Genomic DNA, 24,469 nt, shown 5'->3' on the forward strand with positions numbered 1-24,469 from the left:
TTGCATCTCCATTTATATCATTCAGTTCTAAATCTAAGGTAACAAACATAACTTGCATAGGTGTCATTATGCTAAGATCTCACTGGAACTACACAGCAGCATTTTGTTGGTTTCTCATTTCCATTCATTCGTACGCTTTTGCATTCTTTCTACACAGCACTCCTGATAGCACATTGACATTACTGTTTTTCATGCTCTATTTTGCATGGCAAACGATCTGAGCCAACTGCAATGCCCACATGGGAAAATCCAACGATGAACCAATGGTATACCAAGGAGGGAAGAGGGAAAAGGAATGTTTTTCACTTTCCTATTTATGAAGAACCTATTATATTCAAGCTGTCAACAGTGCTAGTTAAGGACGTCATTTTGCACCAATTATTAACAGAAACCTCCAAATCACTCTTGACTTTCTGTTGTTCAGTCACGTAACTTGCTCTCGTATCTGATCTTCATTAGCTTTCAGCATTTCAAAAATGTTTTCTTCTGAAGATTCATATCCAATTTCAAATGATTTAATTACGGATTGATCACGTTTTATTTCCATTCCAAGATGGTAAATTGGCTTCATATGCACACACAGACACCTGTGCTGCTCTCTGTACATCTTTCACATACAATTCCTTTGCAGGTATGGCAGACTCATCTCAAAAGTTATTAACTAGTTCAGCAGTATGAAACTGTTCTGCCCACCCAGTGCTCTTCATTGTCTCATTGCTGAAGACACCCACCATGGAGGTGGTACATTTTCTCCTTTGATATGGAGATAGGATAAATACCTCAGTCTGATAGATACTATATGCAGTAGAGAAAACAAAGCAAAACTGCACTTTCAGAAAGAAAACACGGTAGTCACAACTGTTTATTCAGAGCTGTAAGATATACAGGTTTCCTTAGTTCAGACATTAAGACAAATCACTGGGCTGACACGGGACGTAGCGGTGCCCTTTATGTCCACCATGAGTCATAAGGACCTGCTCCACTTGATGAAATTCAGCTGTGAATGTGCACACTTCATTGACTAACTGGTACTACTGGTCTCTTCTTGGTCTGCAAAGGTATTGATTTAACTTCTATTAAGTCGTATGACATAATAGGTTGGCGATGCTTTGATTTACAGAGAGAAACATGAGGCTCAGCATAATATGACAACAGGTGAAAGCAAAACAAGCTCTTTCCCAACAGCTATGTGTTCTATAAGTAGTAAATAAGTAGTAAATAAGTAAATAAGTAGTAAAAAAAAAAGAGTCCTAACTAATGATGGATCTACTGGTGGTACTCAACTGACAGTAAACGTGACACGCTGTGCAAAGCCAGTCAAATCTACACAAGCACTCAGTAAGAACCACACTGAACACAGGGCTGGGTCTTAAAGCCCCTTTTCTCCCTCCCGACTTCAACAGAATTTCTATTTATGGAAATAGGGCCCAGAGCACTGCTGTTGCATAAATTCCTTCTGTGCACTGCATTAATTTGTGTTTATCGTTGTTTATCAGCAATTTTAGAGCACATGTCTACTTAACTTATTAGCATGTGTCCCAGTAAATTACTCATTACTGCTTTCAGAAGAGTAACTCATCCAAAGGCGTTGCTTTGACAAAAACAGTCGCCTGTTAGGCACTGCAACAGTGCAAGCTCTCAGGGATTCGATAAGCAATTCCTAGAGAATTAATTTGCTATAAATCATCCTTACATTGTACTTCACAAAGCTGTTCTTTTCAGCTCTGCTTTGGGCTGAAATCTCAGAGGCTGACTCAGCACCACCCAGCATTGCTCCCCTGCCACCAAGCTGAGCTGGCGCTTCTCATGTGAGCAGCACTGCAGACGTGGCTGAAGCAATTGGGATTCCCATCTTCTGCTGAGGGAAAAGAGTTTCATGGCCATTTTAAGCCAGGAGCACGTGCAGCAGGATTTACACAGCTGGTTGGCATGCAGTGGTCTCACCAAAAGTCAGAAGTGATTTCTGGTCTTGTAGCTGTTCAGAAGCAAAGCACAGCAATACCTAACACTTTCTAAAGTCACACATATCAAGTCCAGCTGACATTTAAACAAACTTCCAAAGGAAGATGTTGTCTGTAAGGTAGGTTTGGCCAAAGTAAAGCTTAAACCAAAGCAAACCAAAAGCAAGCTGCAGATCAGAAGCCTCATGGTTCTGGGCAAGACATGGCATACCAAAAATTCCTTTGAATTTGTGGAAGGAAGAATTCATAAACAGTATCAGAACTTGATTTACCCAGGTGCTTTAACTGGAATAAGGAAGCAGCTGGATTTCTGGGGAACACACTGCAGCAGCCTCATCTGCCCATCACAGCCCACTGCCACCAGTGCCTTGTTGGCTGGTTACCCCCGTGGGAAGCTAAAGACAAGCTCTGGCAGCAGAACTACACACATTTAAGACGCCTGTCCTACTCATCTTTTACGTGGATTTGTGTCTCTTAAAGGCACAAAACATTTCAAAGGTTATAAAGCAAATCTGAAATCAAACTTAAGCAGCAGCATCCCAAGTAACCTGCCTAAAACCAACTCCCTCAAATTTCATACAATTCCAGTGGATAATAAAGGAGATACTAATTTCTTTTCAAATTTACTTTCATGTAAGGAACATGTCAGTCACCACCAAACTTTAGTCAATTTTCAAAGTACTCCAAGTGTGCTAAGGCCTGCTAACTTCACCTTTATACAACTGATTTGTTCCCAACTAACACGGGAACCAGTGAAGATTTCTTATTACTGCATTATTTTGAGCTGCAGAGGAGCAGAACAAGTAACAGGACCTGAGCTCTGCAGTAACGCTCACTGTCATTAGCAACGGAATGACGGCCTTGAGATTGCACGCTGTTGTGTGCGCTGCGTTAGGCTGCTGCAAATTGCTGCTTGCTTCAACTGATTCCACTGTCTGCAAATTGACATTTACTGCACGCAATTTATGAAGCAGATTTCCAATTACCAAAGAACTGTAAAAAACGTAATGATGTTACATTTTGAGACACGGATTAAACGTCTCCATAAACATGCTGAATTGTTCATACACCTGCAGCCCTGGTTCCTTCAGCCTACAATGCTTAGTAGGAGATACTGAACTCCAGTTACGTCTCTGCAAAGCCTTAGGTGAAACATTGTTTTCATTCCAATACACATTTCTTGGCAAAATTAACGCTCCATTTCATGTTATGCTTTAAAACTATCATTTAAAAGTTATATTGCATGTATCAAAATGCTACACTTACTGGAACTCGTATGTAGTAAGAACTGTTACCAATGGCATTCATTTGCAAAGCTACTTAAGTTGTTCTATGGGAAACGATATATTTTCTCTTTCTCTCCAGCCAGTTTTTAGGTCAGTTTACAAACCTAGCATAGTGTTGATATTGTTTCCCAGCTTGTGGCTTATGAGCACAAAATGAGAGCTCTGCTTCTCTTCTTCTTGAAAGGGAAAACTTTACCAAAGAGTGAAAGCTGCTGCTGCACGCAGGCTGCCTTTCCCCTCGGATATTCATTGCAGGATGGTTTGGCTGCACAGCAGCCTTCCTCTGTGCACACACCCACCCTGGATAAAAGCACGTCCAGGCACAAGCACACACATTGAGCAGTAAGCCACCTATCATGCCTACCTCCCTCAGTGGTACCAAATTCACAGAACTCTGGGGAGTTTACTCACAGCAGCGACCCAAAACGCTGCAGAACACCGAGGTTTTCAACAAAGGCTCTGAGAAATACTCCAGCTTTTAGGAGCCTTTGCAGAGCACTGCCACATTTGTGAGTAGGAAAGTCCCCATGAGTTAAATTCTGCTCTTCTGAGGATATGTTCCGCTCTCAGTAATCTCTGTGGGAACCAGACATGGACATCTGTGCATATAGCAGCCGCTCATGTTTAAATTTCTCTATTTCTGTTCCCTTGGAGGTTTGTGGCACAAGCAGGAGGCAGGACGGAGCTGCTCTCCCATCAGCAGGCATTTTGCCACCGACTTCCGTGGGAACACAAACTGGCCAGCGCAGCTGAACCGCGCCTGATGTTGGCCGTGTTTTGCATTTAAAATAAATGGTTCTGCTTTGGGAAGAATTTCTTAGTTCCAAGAGTGCAACGAAACACAGAATTGAAAAAGAACAAAATGAAAGAAGCAGCAGACAGCTTCAGATTGTGACCAGCAGCAGTCAGATGGACTCTGAGAGCACAACCCCACCAAATTCGGTGTGAGTGCTGTTCAGAAGCACACTCCACAAACCATACTTGCTTGAATCAGCTTTTTGGTATAACATGATTCAGCTCTCCATGAAAATGCAGGAAAAAAAACATACTCAGAACAGCGATTGTATCAGCTCTGTCATATCAGGGAAAATGTCCCTGCTGCCACAGGCCCAGGTAATACACATCTCCTCTTCCTCCTGCCTCCAAGGGCTTCTGTTCGTGGTAGAAGCAAGCAGAGACATTTCCCACGTAACAGTGACAGGATGAGAGGGAATGGCCTCACTTTCTGCCTGGGGGGTCCAAGTTGGGCATTAGGAGAGACTACTCCAAGAGAGTGGTCAGGCACTGGAATGGGCTGCCCAGAGAGCTACTGGAGTCATCATCCCTGGAGGTGTTCAAGACCTGTGGACATGTGGCACTGAGGGACATGGATCTAGAGTGGTCACAGCCATGGACTGATGGCTGGACTCAGGGATCTTTCCATCCAGCATCTCTGATTACACACAATATGCTGAATTGGCACTTCCAGCTGTCCTTCGTTTTTGATGCAGATACAGAAATAATTACAATTACTGCTTATTACAGCCCTTTGAGTAATTTTCCAACAGCGCCGAATTAATTTAATTTCAGCAACAGTAATATATTTTTTAAATGGAAAAAAAACTGTAGCAGTAGTACAAAAAGTGATATAAATTGTATATCAGAATTAAGTAGTTGGAGAGTCAGGGAGCAGTTGGTGGCTATCTCGCAGATTAGTTGTACACACACACAGTGTAGCAGCTTTATTTGTATCTCTGGGCTGCTCCTTCTGCCGCACTCCCTCCCCTTCCCTTTGCAAATCACAGCACTCCCGCAGTGGGAGGCTGCTCTGTGCAATAGCAGCAAGGAGCTGGGCCAAGCAGCCGGAGCCTGACCTCACAGAGCACTCCTGGGCACTGCCAGCACGGCGCACGCAGCTCCTGCTCCCAGTGCTGCAGGTGGCTGAGGCACGTTAGGAGCTGCCCTCATTCGTGAATGGGACACACCAGTGATAAACTCAGTGCAACATGGGGATTTACACCATGTCCTCACAGCTGTTCTGCACATGGCTTCTGCTGGATATTGCAGCCACCCTAACGGCACCAGTCTGCCTATCTACTCCTCAGGTAACACAGCTTGCAAACATCAAAAGTGAATCTGAAACAAGCATCTGTCTATACTCACAGCACTCAACAAAGGCAATGCACCACATTCAGCCCAAAAAGCAAAAGAACGTGATCACTGCACATCACCTGAGGATGTGCTCACGTACTTTTCTCTCTGTTGCAGTGAGCCAGAGTAAAGTCGAGCTGGTAAGAAACCACTGAGCTATTTACGAAGTGAAAGCAGGTAATTTCCGCTGAGAAAAAGTGAAACTGAAAATAAAATTAAATTGAAAATGAATTATTATTATTATTTTTTTTTTTTTTAAAAAAAAAAAGGACAGAGTGATCAAATGACTCTCCCCAAGCTTCTAGGAGAAGCATTCTAGAAACTGTAAGCTGTATGCAGATTTGTTGACTCAAACAGCACGTATACCAGGAGCTCAGTGCACTGACACACACACACACACACAATGGCAGCAGTTTGTTATTCCTCTGCTGTGCCATGTCACTGCCAAGCTGCAAGCTGCACAGCATGCCCAGGATACATGCTCTGTCTTAAAGAAACACTTTTCTTAACATACTAGATAGCAGGGAAAGAGCCCATGCAATTACAAGTTTGCCAGGCTTCCACCAGGGCACAATGTTACAACTATCATCTGTAGACACTTGCCATGAGTGTGCCTGGCAGAAGGAGAGCAAAGAGAACACTGCAGCAGTGGCTGCACAATCTGGGGTCAGAAGCAACCTGGCTAGCACTAAGGATGGCATCCAGCAAACACCGTGCTTTTATCCCACCTTCCCAACAAACTCCTGGCCCTGTTCTGACCGCAGCTGCCAGGAGAACCCTTATTCCTTTTCTCTTGCAATTATAAGCTATTCATTTTCTTCACTCTGTCAATTTTATATTTAAAATATTTATGAGGAGTACAAGGGATATTTTATCCAAAAAGTTCAAACCACTTGCTATGTTCTAATTACATGTTATTGCACCCCATAGGTAAGATGGATCAGTATTATTGCCAGTTTGCTATCAGCTTGTTACCTATACACTCCATACCACAAGTGTGAGAGTTAATCCAAACCCCAGCCACGTCAGCTGATGGACAGAAACTCAGAAGGAAACGAGGAGCAAAGCCAGGAAAAAAATCTTGCAGCTCCATCTCCATTTCCTCTGCCTTAATACCCATGTTTAACCAGTGTGTCTGAAAATACAAATGTCTTCAAACTGCCAACATACTTAGTGCACAGTTCTGACTCTCATAGCTTACACAGCAACTTTAAATCCAGGCTGTCTTTGTGCTCTGCAGTTCTCCCAGGCACAGAGATAGCTGCAGCACATCAGTGCAGGGCAGGTGCAGCGGTGTCCCATCCCTGCAGACACCAAGGTCAGGCTGCATGCTCTCTGAGCACTCACGGAGCTGTGGGTGTCCCTGCTCAGTGCAGAGCAGTTGGACCAGATGGCCATTAGCAGCCCCTTCCAATCAAACAGTCCTGTGACTCTATGATTTCACTGCACATTCCAGCTAGAAGATCAATTGTGTTGCAGCAATGGGTGAAAGTGCTGTTCATGGAATGAACATCGTAACAAGTCACCATACAGCACTCCAATGACTGCATGTGGTCAGAGCAGAGCTGCCTGCTTAGTGCTGAGGACACCTCTTCCAGCAGGGCAGCTCCTCCAGCACGATGCTGGGTAATTGGTTCAATACTCATCCAAAGGGCGGCATGTCATTACCTGAATCCTTGTTACCAGCTTTGTCAACACTGAGTCTTTCCCCTGCATAGTGCTCAGCTTTTATTACTCAGTCCACAAGATCTCGTAGGCCTTATCTACAGCTACTGTACAAGGAAATACATATACAAGGAAATACAATAAAAGGATTTACATTTCAATGAAAATTTCTGTGTCGTTAGGATGACCTGAAGGCATTCAAAACCAGGCTGGATGTGGCTCCGGGCAGCCTGGTCTAGTGGTTGGCAGCCCTGCCCACAGCAGGAGGGTCCACACCAGATGATCATTATGGTCCTTTTCAACCCAGGCCATTCTACGATTAATAATCCAGGATAGCTTTCAATAATAATAATAATAATGAAGTGAGAGTAAAACTACAGGAGACTACAACTAACATCATAGGATGAAATGCAGCTGCAGATGTAAAAACCAACAACCATCAGTACCACTTCTGACACACTTTATAGTATTCTAAGTACAATGTGAAGACAAAGTTGGTGCAGAAGGCATGGAACATCTGACAAAGAGATTCTGCAGAAGTTAAATGCATTCTTTCTCTTAATTCTTTGAAAACCCAGAGAATTACTCTTCAAATGAAGCAACTATTTCTACAATAAATGCTCAACAACTTTCTCAGCCAAACTCAGAAGAACAGATGTATCTTCTGATTAAAGAAGCATGGTGACTCTTAGCAGGAGGACATCAACGTGTTGATGGAAAGGGCTGACCAAGAAAGAGGGCTCACCACACAAAATAATAAGATACCGCATGTAGAAACAGAAACTAAGCAAACAGAATGGAAATCCCATAACTTTTTTGGTCAGAACTGAAACAATAAGTCACTAGAACAGCTCATAAATGAATTTGTTGGCTTCTCCTCATCATTAGACAGGTGAGGTTTCTTGATAAGAATACGTAAGTGTTCAGAACACCGTCCAGCAGCATTAACGTCTGCAAATCTAAAGGGTCTTCTAAGAACCAGTCCTAGCATTTCAAGATCACCTCATCCATCCATGCAGGCCTACAGGGGCAGGACAGAAGCGTAGGAAATGGCACTGTGATCTTCCTCAGATATTCTCCAGCACTCTCTGCCATCTGTACGACTTTCAATGTTAAAGCTTAACTGAGAGGTCGTGTATCCAGACCAGAAATCAGGCAAGTCTTTAGAGTGAGCAACCCCTACCCAGCAACTAAAATAGAGTACAAGCATTACTGTTTCATACACAAAAAGTAGACATGAATGAATGGAGATTGCTAAGAGATTGCCTATGGACTTCTTTTCTAGCTAGATTACACACAGTGGGGAAGCAGCATAAAGGTTCTTGGTCATTCTTGAGCCTGGCTGCTTTTGATGGTGCTTCTGTGACTTACATTTCTAAGGTGACGATGGAAAAAGTACTTAACAGCCCTGCAAGTTTGCTATTCTCTCCATCACAGATGGACAGAGCTGTGACCCAGGAGACACTTCCATTGCACAGACCCAGGCCACACAACAGCTGAAGGCTGAACCCTTTCACTTCAGCCTTCTGCCTGATCCATGGACCCCGGGGAGACGCTCAATACAGGGCATTAAACTTTGCTGTAGCTCTGGTCATTTGGTTGTATTCCTGAAAAACAATCAGTGGCTCTTTCATGTGTTCTCATGTTATTCTGTGCTCATCCAAGAAAGTAATGAAAAACGTTTGCATTCGTTTCTATCCGGATTGGAATGCTGAAGACTTTGAAGTACCTGTTGCTAGAAATTTACAATGAGACACTGATCTACACCAAGTTACTCATAATAAAGATCTGAGTAGAAAGGGTAAATCATAACCACATGGCCCACGTTTAATAAGTGTATTTTTATACAGATGAACAATCATAAATGCATACTATAATCACACATACTACACATGCAAACCCCAAGAAAGCCAAAGACTTCATCCCATTGTTCAAACACAGTGCACAGTGTCATCGAGCCAAAGGAACACAGGAAGATTATGAGCATTATTATTTTTTAGTAATGATTATGTATTAACTAGATTAAAAAAAAAAAAAAATCACTATAATTTGCCTATATCTCAACCAGCCTTTTCAGACTTGTGAATGGCACATATGAGATAGGAACATCATTCCTGCCAGTTTTCACGTTTCTGCTCTTTACCACTGAGATGTTAACAGCACAGAAAGGAGGCTGAAGAAGAAATCACAACTAATGATCCTTAGCTCAAATATTTCTCTTTCTTCCCCACTTCTGTGCCAGATGAAAACTTTCAGGAAAAATGTTCTCCCTGAGAGCAAATGTACTGTATATACAGGAGGAACATGAAATGGAATCCATAGGCAACTCATTAAAAACAAAAGGGCAAGTGTAGCTGCAACTGCTCTCAGAGATCAGATGAATAATGGAAAATACAAAATGCAGAAGCGCTTTTCATTTTCAAAATTCTGTGGTCCTTTTTCATGACAGAATATATTCCTGCTTAACTCTGTGCCTGACTCGATTACCTACTAATAGTGGATAAAAGCTGGATGTGCTCATGTTAGAGAACGACACAGCTGTGTGAGCATATGGAGCTGACAGTGAAAGCCTCTGTTCTCGGCGCAGGACTGTGGGCCCATTGCTAAGCTGCAGCAGGAGGTGATCCCTCCCAGTGATCTGCCCTGGAGGCGGTGAGCAGGGCAACTCCCCTTCCCCACGGCAGGCATCCTTCCTCTCTTCAGCCTCTGACACCAACCCCACCAGATGCCTGCAGAAGCTCAGCAAGAAGGGGGTTTCACTCTCTGAGACCACGAGGAAATTACCTCCTCGCATGCTGGATGCACTCCCTGGCTGGAATTCCAGCTATGGAGAAAACAAAATAGCAGAACAAGAGGGAACTCTTGCAGCTTGACCAGATTGCATCCTCAGTGAGCACGGACACCACCACTCATCTCTCTGTGACTTTCTGTCAAGAGCTACTTGGCCATTATGTGGAGGATAAACCTAAACTGCATCTCCTGTTATTATGACAATACCATCAAAAAGACAGGTGCAGCAGCAACTGCATTATAAATCCTATGTATTAATTAGCGTATCTGGAAAAAATACTGAGTACATTTGCATATTCAGATTGCACTGGACTAGCAGTTTAGGAAGCCTTGTTTTAAAGTATAATACTCACTGATCTATGGCTGGTGTCGTTTCATGTCTGCAATATTTTTTATATATCTTGCAAGTAAGATGATACATAATTTACACAACATAGCAATTAACAGAGGAGAATCATAGAATACAAGAAATCTGCTGAAAACCTTATTATTTCTATATACTCTATCTGAAAGGTATTTGGATGCAACGAGCAGCAAGATCACATCTCAAAATAGATGGTGCACGATGCCCTAAAATAGCTCATGCACAGCCTTATTGTTTTCAAATAAAAACCTGGAAAGGAATTATTATTTATATCACTCAGCAAGTCTAGGAGTTTCTAATACACAGACACACATGGCTGTGCTCCCTGCCGCGGGCTGAGCACAGAAAATGGCTACTGTGAGAAATCCAGCTCGCTCCAGAGTTTGCTCTCTACACCACCCCAAAGCGAGACCCCAGCGCCTCTATCACATATCACAGCCCTGCTTAATGAAATGCCCTGGGAAAGCACTAGCTATTTTATATACAGAACTTACGGCAAGCAGGACAACCAGCCCTACCAACCAGAAGGTCAGTGCCATGCAGAAGATGAGTTGTGTTCACTGGAAGTACGCTGTAACAAAAATGCAATACTACTCGTCGGGTTTTACATTTGCCGTGACAGAAGTGGAATGCCTGTGAGAGCTGTGAAGTTTTGTTAATGAAGCTTAGAGCAGGAAGAAAGATGCCTTGCTTGTGAAAGTGAAAGCACAGCGCACTGCTCGGCATGGGCACGAATCACAGCCGTCCCGCCAACGCTGCGGCCCAACAGCGTAACACAAACCCACAAGGGCAGAGCGAAGCCAGCTTTGCACTGCTCCAGGCACCGAGTGTTTGCTCAGCCCTTGTGCAATCACACAGCTGTACAAACCGTACCCAGGCTGCAGCCTGTGCGGCCGTACACAGCACAGCTAACCAGGCTGTAAAAACGCCATTAGCTTTCGCTGTGGATACGCTATCAGAGAACTGAAGGGAACACATCCTAGGCTAACCCTGCTTCCTGAATCTTACCCCTGTGAGCACAGCAAGGAGCCACATCGCTTTTCTGGAGCCTTCCTCCTGAGCTGCAGGGCCACCGCAGGCAGCCGGCCTGCAGGACGCAGCCGGGCACCTGTAACTGCAGGCACCCAAATAACAGGAGGCTGCATCCACTGGAAAAAGCACGTTGATTGGAAAGGGGAAAATATGCTACGGTAATATTAGCAGTTGGGTCTAGAGAGGCCTATAATGCATCTGGAACATATTTTCTCCTCGCCATTTTTTCTCCATTCGTAGCTACACCGCCGCAATCACTTTTTCAAGATATTTTTATCCATTCCCTTCATTACAGAGCTATTTAGCAATAAGGAAAGCACGGCGGGTTGGTTAATCAAGCCCCAGTTTTCTCGCAGAACTGATCTTTTGTTGCCTGAGAAACGACATCGCTTTCACTTTCCTGGTAACAGCACAGCACCTGCGGAGGGTGCAGCCCTGCTTCTGCTGGCCTGAGCTCAGCACAGCCCAGCCAAAGGCCTGTGCTGCTGGGGAGCACTCGTTCATTTATATATACTCATTTTATCATGAGTTCAAAACTTCACATACCATACTCACAACTCATATATATAAATATATATACATATATATATACATACATATATATATAAAAATCTTTTTCTTGGCTTTTTTCTAAGGGAAACAAACCTCACTACAGTGGCTGTATGGACAGTTCATCCAGAACAATCAGCATGGTCTATGGGGTCCATAAAAACACTTTGCAACAAACTTTTTCTTTCTTTTTTTTTTTCCTGGAACGGATCATCCGTAAGGAACCACATTCCAGGATTGGTGTTCATCCAGCTTCTTCACAAATGCCTGCTCTGGTCTCCAGCAGACTGTAAAGCTGACAAACTCTTCAGGAAAACCTGAAATAACATTAAACTAATAATTTACTTCCTTGTCCTATCTGAACTCTCAAAATGAAACGCAATCTTTTCTGCACAATCGACAATTAACCTCAGTAACTCCCTCCATTGTGACAGTACTTTGGGAAACTGAATGGTACTTCTAGGATCACCTAAAAGTTAGGATTATCCTATCTTTAAGTATATTTATGTTCAGATTCGACCACAGCTGGTGATGCAGCCATGTAAAAGAGAGGACCCAGACACTGCCAGGCAAAGACAGACCTATTTTAAGAAAAAGACAACGCTGAATGTTCCAGTAGAAGAGCTGCATCTTCCCCATACGCAGTTTTCAGTTTTGCAATGTAATAACAAGTGTATTTCTTAATCCAGATGGAGTTCATTTCATGCATCAAGATTCTACAGCTAAAAATCATCCTAACCCTATGTTGCTATAGGAATTGGAATAGCAACTTCTAGTTAGCTAAACATTTTATAATAGTACTAAGATATCGCTGCAGCTATAACAGTGGCAATAAGTTTGCAAGTTTAAATACAGGAAAATAAATATGAAAATAAAGTCATAGAATTATTAAGGTTGGAAAAGACCTTCAAGATCATCCAGACCAACTCTCCACCTACCACCAATATTTCCCCAACTAAACCACGCCTCTCGGCACAACATCTGAATGTTCCTTTAACTCCTCCACCACCTCCCTGGGCAGCCCTTTCCAGAGCCTGACCACTCTTTGGAGAAAAAATTTTGCCTACCATCCAACCTGAATCTTCTCTGGGTCATTTTATTTAAATATTGTATGATCCTCCTACATCAAAAAGAGCAGATACAGATATTACAAGTACTGGTAACAAAACAACCATTGCAGAGAAATAAATGGTTCACCTCCTTCCACCTACATGAAAGAATAACCCAGAACAGATTTCTAGCAGAACAAACTTGAGCAAAAGGACTCACCTTGCCTTGAGTTCTGCAAACTCCAGTCACAGGTGACTTGAGTAGTTGGAAGCCTGCTATTAAGTGTAACTACATCCACCTGTTAAGACTTTGCATCCACAGACTGTCAGCAAAACTAGCACAGCTGCTCCGAGCTGCAGCAATGATGCACAGGAAAAGAGGGCATCTCTAAAAGGGGCAGCTCCTAAACCCTATGCAGCTTCATAGATGCTAACCACCACCACCATCCAGAAGCAGACAAGGTGGTGCTGCTCACAAGGCATGCTCTGACAAATGATTCTGCCATGTCAATTCAGTGACCACAACTACCAGAGGCCGTTGCGTACATACAGGCTGTAGGATTTCCATGTGACCTTGGTGGCTCCTTCCTTGGGTTCCCACTTTTCAGTCTCATGAAAGTTGAGGAATCCAGCAGGGTAACTGCAACAGGGAAACCTGGGAGTGCTGCGCTACAGAACTGTTCTGCCAGTTTAGGTGCAGCGGAGGAAAGGCAACAGCAGGACCAGCACAACTCCTGAAGAGCACGAGAGTCAGGATCTCAAAGCATCCCAGCTCTACGAATCTCTATGGCGAAGGTTCTGTCCTTACAAACAGTGGTGTCCAACAGCCCTGCTCCACTGTCTGCAGAGGCATTTCTTTTCCTTTTGTCTCTAAGACCGTCCCTGTCCTCTCCAGGGCTGGAAGCACAGAAATGACTGAAAGTCGGTTTAATAAGAAGGCACAAAGCAGTGCTCTGCGAACACGCCGGTGGCTGCACAGTTCAGTACGCCTCATAAACAGCGGCTGGGGGCCCTGATGATGGGTAACATATGGAGCTGTAACAAAGGGCCTCTGAAAGCTTTGCAGAGAAAGGAACAGAGCCAATGATGACCTTTCTTCTTAGAGATCAGCAACACCCCGTGCACAAAACCAATACAGACGCCTTTGTCCAGCAGAAAAAACCTACCTGCCATGTACATCAATTCAACCCAATATGCTATTGCAGCGACTCTGCTGCATGCAGGCCTAGCTCCAGAGCAGCGACCAGAAAAAGGAGGGAAGCCTCTGATGTACCACTTTCTCCTGCCGCACAAAAGTTCAGATACAGCAGTGGGCAACTGCTCAGAAGCATGTGAGGATTAACTGGGGATCTATAAAGAAAGTTCTAATGCTGCTTCACATGAGAAATCCTGTCTGCAGATCACAGAAGTTCCCGTGATGAGTGAGACCTGAAGGCCCCGAGAGCCTGGCTCGTCCCTCCCAGCCCTCCTTCAGGACACATCGCAGAGCGGTCGCTTCCAACCACAGTCGATGGCACATCAGCATTGGGCTGGGAAGCGCACATCAGTCATGTGGTGATGGCCCAGCTCTCCTTCCAGCTTCTAAATGGCACTGAGCAAGTTTAACTTACTTTTAATATTTTAGTAATACGAGTTTACCGTCAGATTCGTTGAAGTGCCACAAAGACGTTACCCAGCATTAGGGGACCACACCTGACATGTGAACAGAACCTGGAAAAACATGTACTGAAATATCTGGAAGCTACGGTCAGGGAGGAAGCATGAAAACCCCTGACCTGCTTCTACAGAACCGAAACAGGAATGGCATTTTTTTTTCTGAAATGTGCTCTGTGTACGTTGAAAAGAGAAAGAAATCGTTTCTAAATGGGCAAGCCTCTTTAAGAGTGCAGAGCTTTGCACACTCGGTCACTTTTGTTGCAGTGCAGCAACTATACAGGCATTAACACCAACAGTGCTTTGAGCACCTAGGAACGAGACAGGACAACTCTCCACGACCAAATCCCAGTGTATATTTTTCACAGCTGATGATTTATTGTCTCATACAACATCGAGCAAATCAAACAGGGACAGATACAGGTGGTTCCTTACTCCATCAGCCACCTCTTTTCTCCAACACGGTTATCTGAGGCTCCCTCGGAGTGCGGTCTCCTCAGTTTTGCTCACTATGAAACCCACCTCTGGGGCGCTACTTTGGGGCAGAGCAAAGGCCCTGTGCCCCCTCCGTCGGTCAGCTGCCCTGACACAGAGCCCGGCACCTCCCCTCGGACACGCGGGAGATGCAGTCGCGGCGCTGTCCTGCTCGGGTACAGCCAGCATCGCTTCCAGCACACATCGCACAGCCACGCTTGGCGCTCCTTCCCCGCGTCCTTAACCAACTTCCCCGTCTCTCGCAGAGGAGGAAGGAAAAAAAAAAAAAAAAGGAAAAAAACCCCAACGACCCCAAACGCTCCAACGCTCCCGAAGTTCAGTTCCACACAGCATTAACTCAAGTACGCCCGCTCTGCCATTGTCTCCCGCACGGCAGCCGCCCGCGCTCGCTTTCCATGACAAAGCTTCAGGGCGAAATGAATCGAGGGCCGAAGTCCGCCTTTGTCCGCCCTAAACAAACTCTCCCGCGTCCCCCCTTCGTCTCCCCCGGCGGCGGCGGGGCGGGGGGCAGCGCCGGGAGCCGCGGGGAGCCCCTCCTTCCTTCCTTCCTTCCCTCCTTCCCTCCCCGTGAGGCGGGGGCCGTGCCGCGCGGGGCGGGCTCGCTGCTGCCGGGGCTTCCCCGCACGGCCGCCGCCGCCGCCGCCCCGCCTCAGGGCCGGCGCTCTCCCGCCCCGCCCGCCCCCGCGGCTCCCGACACGGAGGGGCTTCCCCTCGCCCTGCGGAGCCGCCGCGGCCCCGCGCTTCCCCCTCCGCCCGTTCCGCGCCCCGCCCAGTCGCCCCGCCAAGGGTTAAGCCGCAGGGCCGGCCCGGCGATGGCAGCCCTGTCAGACGGGAAACACCCGGCTGCCCCAACAGGGCCGTGGAGCGCGGCGGCGGGGTTTGTGTGTGTGGGGGGAGGGGGGTGCGGGGACCGAGATCCCCGCGCGGGCGAGGCGAGGCGCGCCCGGCCCGGAGCCGCGGGCGTGGAACCCGCTGACAGCGCTGCCGAGCCCCGCCGCCTCCCCGGGACGCGGCTTCACGCCGCCCGAGCCCGAGCCCGCCGCCCTGGGTCCGTAACCGAGAGGACGAGGCGGGAGGTGCGGGACGCGGCCCGACCCGACCGCTCCCGGCCGGCGGAGCGGCCCCGTAGCCGGGCTGAGGCGGCCGGCGGCACGGTCCGCGCTCCGCTCCGCGCACCCCGCGGCGCCCGCCCCGAGGAAAGAAGCACAATGCCCCCCCCGGCCCGATGACACCGGAGCCCCGGGGAGGAAGGGGGATGGGGGGGGGGCTTTGTGCGGGGAATCGAAGGAAAATTTACAAAACAAAACAAAAAAATACAACGCGGAGAGAGAGAGAGAGAGACGGGGGCAGAGTGGCTCCTCCTCCTCCTCTCCAAAAAGGCCTGTTGGAAAACTGCACACGGCGGTGGCTCCAACGGCACCATCGCCGCGCTCTGCCCTGGAGAGAAAAGGAGGCGAAAGGCACCGAGCGAGAGGGGGGGGACCGCGGCGAAAGGGGGGAAAAGGCCCGATCTCTTTGTGTTACCTGCCGTGAAACCAGTCCTTGCAGGCATCGCATTCAATCATGAAGCGGGTTACGTCGTAGGGCAGCCTACAGATGCAATAGACGGGCACCGTCGCCATGTTAGCTCCCTTCAAAACAACACCGGACTCGCGGAGAGGCGAGCGGGGCTGGCGGCGGCTCCTGCCGCTCGGTAGCTTTGGCGGCTGCTCCTTCCGAAACGCGAGCGAATTTGCGATGTCGAGAGACGGAGCGGGGAGGGGGGGAAGGGGGGAGAAAAGAAGGGGAAAAAAAAAAAAATCAGATAATGCAATTACGGCTCCTCAAGGGCGAGCGAGCAATGTCAGAAAAATAAGAAAGGGCTTCGCAAAGTTTGGCTGCATGGTTCCTCCGGCTCCGCGAGCGCCGACCGGACCGGGGCTTTTTTGTTGTTGTTGTTGTTAAATGATTATTATTCAAAATGTTTGGCGAAATGCATTATATTGCATGCCCCCTGGTGACAGTACAGTACCGAGGCTTTTCATAAACACTCCGAAATGTAGCCCTTTCCTTGTAATGTCCTTACGTCAGCTTGCAACATTGCAATATTTCCTCTGCCGGGGCTGGGGCTGGGGCGGGCGGCGGAGGAGGGGGAGGCGAAGCGAGGCGAGGCGGCAGCGCGCGGCCGGGAGGAAGCCGCGGTGAGTCGGGCTGCGCGCCGCGGGGCTCCGCGCCCGGGGGGGCCGCGCGGTTTTGCGCCTCGCCACCGCGGGGACTCGGGAAAGAAAGTGGCCTGGGCGCGGCGGGGCGGGGCGGGGAGCGCCGCGGGACGGGGCACGGAGCGCAGGGAGCGCTGAGCGAGCCGCTGCTCCGCGTATGTGAGTGTGTTTGTGCGCGTCTGTGTGCCCCGGCAGCGCGCGAACTGCGCGGCAGGCGCAGCAATCCGCGGCTGCGGGTACCGCGCTGTGCTGAGAGCGGGAGTGCGACCCGGAGGGGTGGAGGGCCTGGGAACACAACCTGAGTGCGTGTTGGTTACTATTAAAGAAAAATAAAAGTCATTTGTTTGTTGGAGTTATATTGTAGGTTTGGAAGGCACCCACCACTTCCATCAGGGCCAGCCCCATCGCTGTCGCACGCTGGGCTCCTACCCCGGAGCTGCAGGTAAAAGCCCTGCACCTACCAGAGCCATGGGCTGTGGGGTACCTGCCGAGAGTCGCCTGCACCACTACTCCTGTCAGCTGCAAAAGCCCAACTCCACGGTGCTTCCTCCTCTTAGATGAGTGAGTGGTGGTGGCGAAGGCAAAAGAGGAACCCCTGAGTTTGAGCTGAGATTGAGAACGCAGAACTTCTCTCCCTCCCTTTGCACAGAGTCCTAAGACCTCCGTCTGGGTGGTTTTGGAAGGCATGCTTCAGGGTGTTCTGCTGGGACACACGTCCTGAGCATCTTCAACAGCTGCTGACACTTGTCCCTTCCAAGTATGAGAACGCCATGCAAAGTAGTCACAAAGTGTCACAGCTGATGTGCAAGTGCTAGTTATGACTGATTTGGTGTCTTGAATCCATCTCATTTTCAGAGGGAGGATAATATCTATCTGTCTTAGAGCAAAAAGAGAAAAAACGGGCGTTTCTAGGTGTTTTTTCAGCAGTCTGCCAAATCCAAAATCACCCTGTAGTGGACAAAGAAAATTCAAGGGCCCAAATAACTTCAGGTTTTGCAGTGTCAAGAGACAGAGCGGAGATGGAGGGAGGGGGAAAAAATCAGATAAAGCAATGTCAGAAGAATAAGAGAGGGCTTCCCAAAGTTTGGCTGCATGGTTCACTGGGCTCTAAGAGAGAAAAAGCCACTGTTGATACAGGCAGAACCTATCTAGGCTGACTGAAGAGAGACAGTCAAAACTGCTCGCCTTGCCCCTTGGATTCCTGTGCCACAGAAGTGACTTTCAGGCAGTGCTCATGCAGAGCTACGTGTGAACTAGTGCAGGGAATGGCATTCCTGGGCCCACCACGAGTGTTTACCAGTGAAACTGAATTTCTGGCATAGCTCAAGGTGTGGTAACACAGGACTGAGATTATAGGCCTACATCATGACTCAGTTGTTTTGAACGACATCTTGAGATACACAAAGTGTCTGTTTTCCTCAGTGCTGAGCAGCAGAAGTATATACCTGCGAAAAACACAGCCCCCATTTCAGCCTGAATTGAACTATCGAGATTTTAATTGCTCAGTGTTTCAACCCGGAAAGCAGAAGTCGAGGGCGTAACTTGGGTTCACATCGCACCAAGGGAGGTTCAGGTTGGATATTAGGAAAAACGCTGAAAGAGTGGCTGGGTGCTGGAAGGGCTGTGTCACCTGGGTGCTGGAACGGGCTGTGTCACCCAGAGGAGCTCGAGAAACATGGAGATGTGGCACTGAGGGACGTGGTTAGTGAGCTAGTGAGCTGCTGGTAGGTGGGTGGTTGGACTGGATGATTGTAGACATCTTTTCCAACCGTAATGATCCTATGAGTCTATGATAATGCAGGATGAGGAGACGAGGCCCAGACAACTGCTGCATGGGCTGTGAGCACCTTTCTTGTCCTCTCCTCACTGCCACATCTGTTAGAACCTCTCAGCTTTGCAGGAGAGGTTTAAACATATTCACTGATTTTCATAGAGTCAGATGCTCTTGCAGTGGCGGTCTGGGCTGCCATTTCTTGAACTTTCCAGATGTTCTTATCATTTTGAAGCGTTTGTCCTATCTATTTGCTCTACAGCAAGTGCTACATAAGCTTATTTTACTTATGGTGCTCTGTAGCTATAGACACATTGTCCCCAGAGTTATTTCCATGCTAGTGCAGAGAAGTAAATCAAGTTTTTTGGTTTTTGGTTTTTTTTCCCTTTGACCATATCTGTTCTTTAAATAAATGTTCACAAAGAAGCTGTCCATGAAAGCAACCTTGAAACAACAGGGATCACTGGGCTTCAGCAAGAGAGGAGCTTGTGGTGACTGCATACCTCTCTTCCAGAGTTCCCCATCTGACACCACATCTTAAAAACATTGATTGCTTAGATCTCACAGAACGCTGTACTGTGCTATCTTGGCTTCTGAACCAAAGTAAGGAAGGAAGAATTGAAATTGTAAAAGAGGGCTAGGTTAAATGGCTCTTTCATATAGCAAATTAGCTTAAAGATTTAGTTAAAGAATGGACTTCGTAACAGTTAACACAGATTGCATTTATCACTCCATACCTGTGCTTTCCCACTTAAACACTCTTCTTTTGCTTCATTTCAGCACACAATCTCATGTTACACAGAACCTTGACACGAGGGAGCAACTTTATTGGACATCAGCATCATTCTGACGACAACACTGTCTTCAGCACGGGTCACCAGAGTCTGGCAGGGTACATGAAACCCAAACGCCCATCCTACCAGAGGCCAATAAAAACTTACCAGTTTCTCTTATAAGATTTTAAAGTCTCAGATGCATTTCTTGGAGGATAAAACTCCAATCGTTTGGGAAGTCCCTCACAGTCCGTCCTCTCCTGCCCTGCTTCTCAGTACTGCTGTGCCGCAGCGGGAAGCGAGCAGGGATTCCTCCCCCAGCCACAGCCAGCAGAGCCCGGGAAGGGCAGCAGGAGCGGGGTGTAAAGCAGCAGGATGGCTGCCACGTTTTGCTCAGCGACAGGAGCGAGCGGTTTGGTGAGAGCAGTGTTTGCACTGAACGTGGTCCTGACGTTCGGAGCCCAGGAGGCATCGTGCCAGCTACGCCTTCTCGCTCCTCACACACCTCACAGCAAAGTGAACCTCCAGGATACTTACATACAGAGTAAGTGAATGCAGAGCCCAGGAGCACACCATGCCAGCCCATGGAGCCTCACGGAGAGGCCTCGTAGCTCAGCTCCGCTTTGTCCCGTGCTGTGGGAGCAGGCCTGTTAGCGGCCCCGAGCCCGGCTGCGGCCGTCATTTGCTGCATCTGGGTTACGCACAACGGAACGCCCCAGCATTTGGGAAGCGTTTCAGTAGAGGCCCGGTTGTGCTCGGCAGCCCTCTGCAGGCAAGCGGGGCGGCGGGAGCTCCGGCACTGCTTGGCACTCGAAAGCACACAGCTTCTACACAGCCATCCCTCCTTCCTGCACCCACAGCCGCTGCCTGCTTCCCAGTGCCTGCCTACAGCGGGCTTCTCTTCTCCCTGGAAGCAGCCAGCACGGTTGGGCACTACGCAGAAGCCTTCTGAAAGTGATGCTGGTCACAGTTGCTCAGGTGTCACGGCAAGCGTGCAGCCTCATGCAGAACGTCCATCGATGCATTTAAACCGTTTGTGAACAAGATTTCACAACACGGCAGTCGGGCTCCTATTCTGTTATCACTCAAAGCACGCTGCCGTGTGAGAGCTGCCTTCGGCCTCCATCCACTGCAGTACCATGGCCCAAGGAAGGGCTGTGTTGAAGACTTGAAGCTCCTTCTGCAGTTCAGTTCATACAAGGAGCATGACACAACTTATCCTGAACGGTAACACAGAGCATTCTGAGCTAATACAGCTCCTGAAGGCAGCAAGGAGCTCGTTTGTTACCACTAAACCAGAAGTTTGCAAAGAGAAAGAAAGTTTTAGAATGTTTGTCAGTTTTTTTTTGTTTCAATTTGCTGAGAACTTGTGGTAAAGCAGAAGGTAGCACCTAAACAAATTGATCTGGATGAGAGGATTGAGTGCATCCTCAGTAAGTTGGCAGATGACACCAAGTTGGCGGAACTGCCGATCTGCCTGAGGGCAGGAAAGCCCCACAGAGCGACCTGGACAGACTGGATTGCTGGGTTGGGGCCAATGGGATGAAGTCCAGTAAGAACAAGTGCTGGGTCCTGCACTTTGGCCACAACCCCAGGCAACACTACAGGCTTGGGGCAGAATGGCTGGAAGACTGACCCGGCTGTGGGCTCTCAGTGCATCGGGGCCAGTTCCCTCCCTCCTTGTCAGGCAATGGGAGCTGAGAGGAAAGGCCTCAGCTGCTCTGGAGAGCTGTGCCATAGGCTGGGTCAGGTGGAGCAGTACAGTGCAGCTTCAGCACAGTGCTCTCCAGGGTCGCAGGACCCTGACACCAATACAGCCTTGCCTTCAGAATGGACAGGAAAATACTGTCTGCATGGAAGCCAGCAGATCTGACAATCACTGTCTTTATTCGTATCGGATTCCACTCTGGAAATAGCAAGGCTCTCTTCTTATAGACAGGATGGTGTGTGTAAGGAATAACAAACCATCTACTCTTTGGACCTGTCCCAGGAGCTGCATGCACAGGGTGCGTGGCACGGAGCTGTATTCATCCTTCACACTGTGCCCCAAGACTTGGTGCCTTTCTCTGCAGGCAGACAGCTTTGGTGTGGCCGCATTCCGCACCAAAGCAAGGAATCACCTCAGTAGGGCAGCTGAATTCCTGTCAGTGAGGAGCTATGGGGCACCATCACCTTCCACGTGTCAGCAGCTCAGATGTGGTGGGGATGGGGCCTGGAGCAGCAGCATCAGAGCTTCCAGTTACAAAAGTGACCCTTGAAGAGCTCCCAGGGGTGAACAGTGTGTGGCACGTCAGTTTGCATGGCAGTTCCTGCAGGCAGGGTGAGCTGGGGAACAAAGCATCCCTCCCCACTTGGGAAACCGGCTTACCTACCAACTGCCTCCTGGAGAACACATCTAGCTATGCTCTCTCCAAAAAGAACGTGGAGACCCAGATCGAGTGCCTGCCCAGAAACGTGGCTGCTCAGATTTCTGGCTGCAAGGAGTGCCTGAGCTTGCTGCTGCCACTGGAAGGTGGCTGAGACACCTCCTGCAGAGCTCAAGGAGGAGGTGGAGAGATTTAGGAGCATCAAAGAGTGTGAGCAGAAGACAGACTGGTGGAGTGACTCCCAGCCATACCACCAAAGAAGGCACTGGGGTGATACACCCCAAGTAGGTCACCACTGGGAAAAGGGAGGGAACCTAAGAGATGGGGACAGATGGAAACAGGTCTTTGCTCGGTGTCATAGGCAAACCCTCTTCTTACCTGCCTCGCCTCTCCAGGTGCCCTTATAGAATAAAAGGCTCTGGAACTCCAAAGACAGGTAATGTCTCTCGATGATGTCTGAAAAGTCGTGGCAGTCAGGTGACGTCCCAGCGACTGGAAAAAAGCATCACCACATCCTTTTTTAAGGTAGGGTAGAAAGGAAGACCCAGGGAACTACTGACCCGTCAGCCTCACCTCTGTGCCAGGAAGATCATGGAGCAGATCTTCTTGGAAGCTATGCTTAGGCACAGTGTAGAGGAGGTGATAGGGATAACCAGCATGGCTTCACCAAGGGCAGGTTCTGCCAGAGCAACATCATTGCTTCTCACTATGGCACCGAATCAGTGGGCAAGGGAAGAGCCACTGATGTCACCTATCTGGACTTCAATAAGGACTTTGACACGGTCCCCCATAACATCCTTCTCTCCAAATTGGAAAGATGGATTTGACAGGTGGACTGTTCAATGGATGACAAAGTGGTTAAGAGATCGTACCCAGAGAGTGGTGGTCAAAGGCTCAATGCCCAGAGGGTGATCAGTGGCAAGAGATGTCCCTTGGTGGTCAGTAGTGGGATTGGTGCTCTAACAGCACATCAACGACATCGGCAGCGGCATCGAGTGCAGCCTCAGCAGTTTGCAGATGACACCAAGCTGTGGGTGTGGCTGACACACCTGAGGGATGGGATGCACAGACATAGGCAGGTTCCAGCAGGAAGCCCAGAGCTTCTTGAGGCTCAGCAAAGCAAAATGCAAGGCCTGGCACCTGGCTTGTGGCAACCCCCACTATCAGTACAAGCTGGGGGTATAAGGATGAAGCTCAGCCCAGCCAAAAAGGACATGGGGGTACTGGGGAGTGGTCAGCTGAACATCAGCCAGCAATGTGCTCTCACAGCCCAGAAAGCCATCTGTATCCTGGGCTGTGTGAAATGCAGCGTGGCCAGCAAGGCGAGGGAGGTGACCCTGCCCCTCTGCTATGTGCTGTGAGACCTCACCTCGAGTACTGTGTCCAGATGCGGAGTAATCAAAACAGGAGTGACATGGATCTGTTGGGAGTGCGTCCAGAGAAGGGCCAGAAAAAATGACCCCAAGGATGGAACACCTCCCTGCAAGGACAGACTGAGAGCAGGGGCTGTTCAGCTTGGAGAGAAGGCGCCAGGGAGACCTGAGAGCAGCCTGACAGTATCTAAGGGGGCTGTCAGAAAGAACTCTTTAGTGGGGTCTGTGTGATAGGACAAGTGGTTTCAAACTAAGAGGGCAGATTTAGATTGGATATAAGGAAGAAGTTTTTTACAGTTAAGGGCATTGAGGCACTGGCACAGGCTGCCCCGAGTTGGTGGATGCCCTGTCAGCTCACCCAAGTCAGGCTGCATGGGCACAAAGCACCTGATGGAGCTGACGGTGTCCTCGTTCATTGCAGGGGAGCTGGACTAGATGGCCTGTACAGGTCCCTTCCATCTCAAACAATTCTATGACATTTCTCAGGGTCATTAACAGGAAATCTTAGGGCAGAACCAGTGTTTTGTGAGAACCCTTTGCTAGCGCACAGACACACTGCACCTCAGTGCTGCACCATCCCTGCACAACTGGCAGCAGAAATGAATGCAGAGAAGAGAGAACCACCAGCTATACACAGATCAGCTGCCTCAATCGCAAGCAATAAAACTTGGGCTGGCTCTTCATTTGATACCCACGTTCTCAGTCAGGGCACCAGGGAGCGCTGGTACCCAGTCTCTAAGCACCTCCCAGCTACCAAGAGCTTGTTCTCCCTGCCCAGCATCCAGCAGCCCTGCTGCCAGGAGCCAGGCACTTCAACAGGCCACAAGGCAAGGAAGCGATCCAGGCATTGTGCACAAGTAGCACAAGCCAAACTTTCATCATCATCTGTGGAAGAAATCAATGCTTTTTGTTACACGTGGGGCAATGATCTGGATCACTTTGGCCTACCTCCACATCCTAACTTTAGCCGCTCGTGTGGATGGCTTGTCACCCTCTGGTGCACGTGCAGAGTTT

The 24,469-nt window shown here is 48.4% G+C and overlaps 1 protein-coding gene and 2 long non-coding RNA genes across 6 annotated transcripts in view; 1 reads left to right on the forward strand and 2 right to left on the reverse strand.

Moving 5' to 3' along the window:
* The window catches only part of PHF2 (PHD finger protein 2), an 81,665-nt gene extending 64,608 nt beyond the window's left edge, over positions 1–17,057 (reverse strand). For both annotated transcript variants that reach the window (XM_052679111.1, XM_052679110.1), the window contains exons 1-2: positions 17,040–17,057; positions 16,499–16,686 (exon numbers count right to left, since the gene is read on the reverse strand). In XM_052679111.1, coding sequence (XP_052535071.1) covers positions 16,499–16,686; positions 17,040–17,054 — 203 coding nt within the window. In that variant the 5' untranslated portion in view covers positions 17,055–17,057. The remainder of the gene's footprint in view (positions 1–16,498; positions 16,687–17,039) is intronic.
* Positions 8,845–11,797, reverse strand: LOC128078680 (uncharacterized). The gene is made up of 2 exons (XR_008205745.1): positions 10,691–11,797; positions 8,845–9,866 (listed from the first exon to the last, which is right to left on the reverse strand). It is a non-coding gene; the product is annotated as an uncharacterized LOC128078680 (long non-coding RNA).
* On the forward strand, positions 16,667–19,899 carry LOC128078678 (uncharacterized). Of its 3 annotated transcripts, none has more exons than XR_008205742.1 (3): positions 16,667–17,154; positions 17,526–17,614; positions 19,724–19,899. It is a non-coding gene; the product is annotated as an uncharacterized LOC128078678 (long non-coding RNA). The 3 variants fall into 3 exon arrangements; XR_008205741.1 differs by having other exon boundaries at positions 17,537–17,614; XR_008205740.1 differs by lacking the exon at positions 16,667–17,154 and having other exon boundaries at positions 17,173–17,614.
* The last annotated feature ends 4,570 nt before the right edge of the window (positions 19,900–24,469 follow it).

Source organism: Tympanuchus pallidicinctus, unplaced genomic scaffold (assembly GCF_026119805.1).
Source record: "Tympanuchus pallidicinctus isolate F22 unplaced genomic scaffold, pur_lepc_1.0 scaffold17, whole genome shotgun sequence".
NCBI classification, from domain to species: domain Eukaryota; kingdom Metazoa; phylum Chordata; class Aves; order Galliformes; family Phasianidae; genus Tympanuchus; species Tympanuchus pallidicinctus.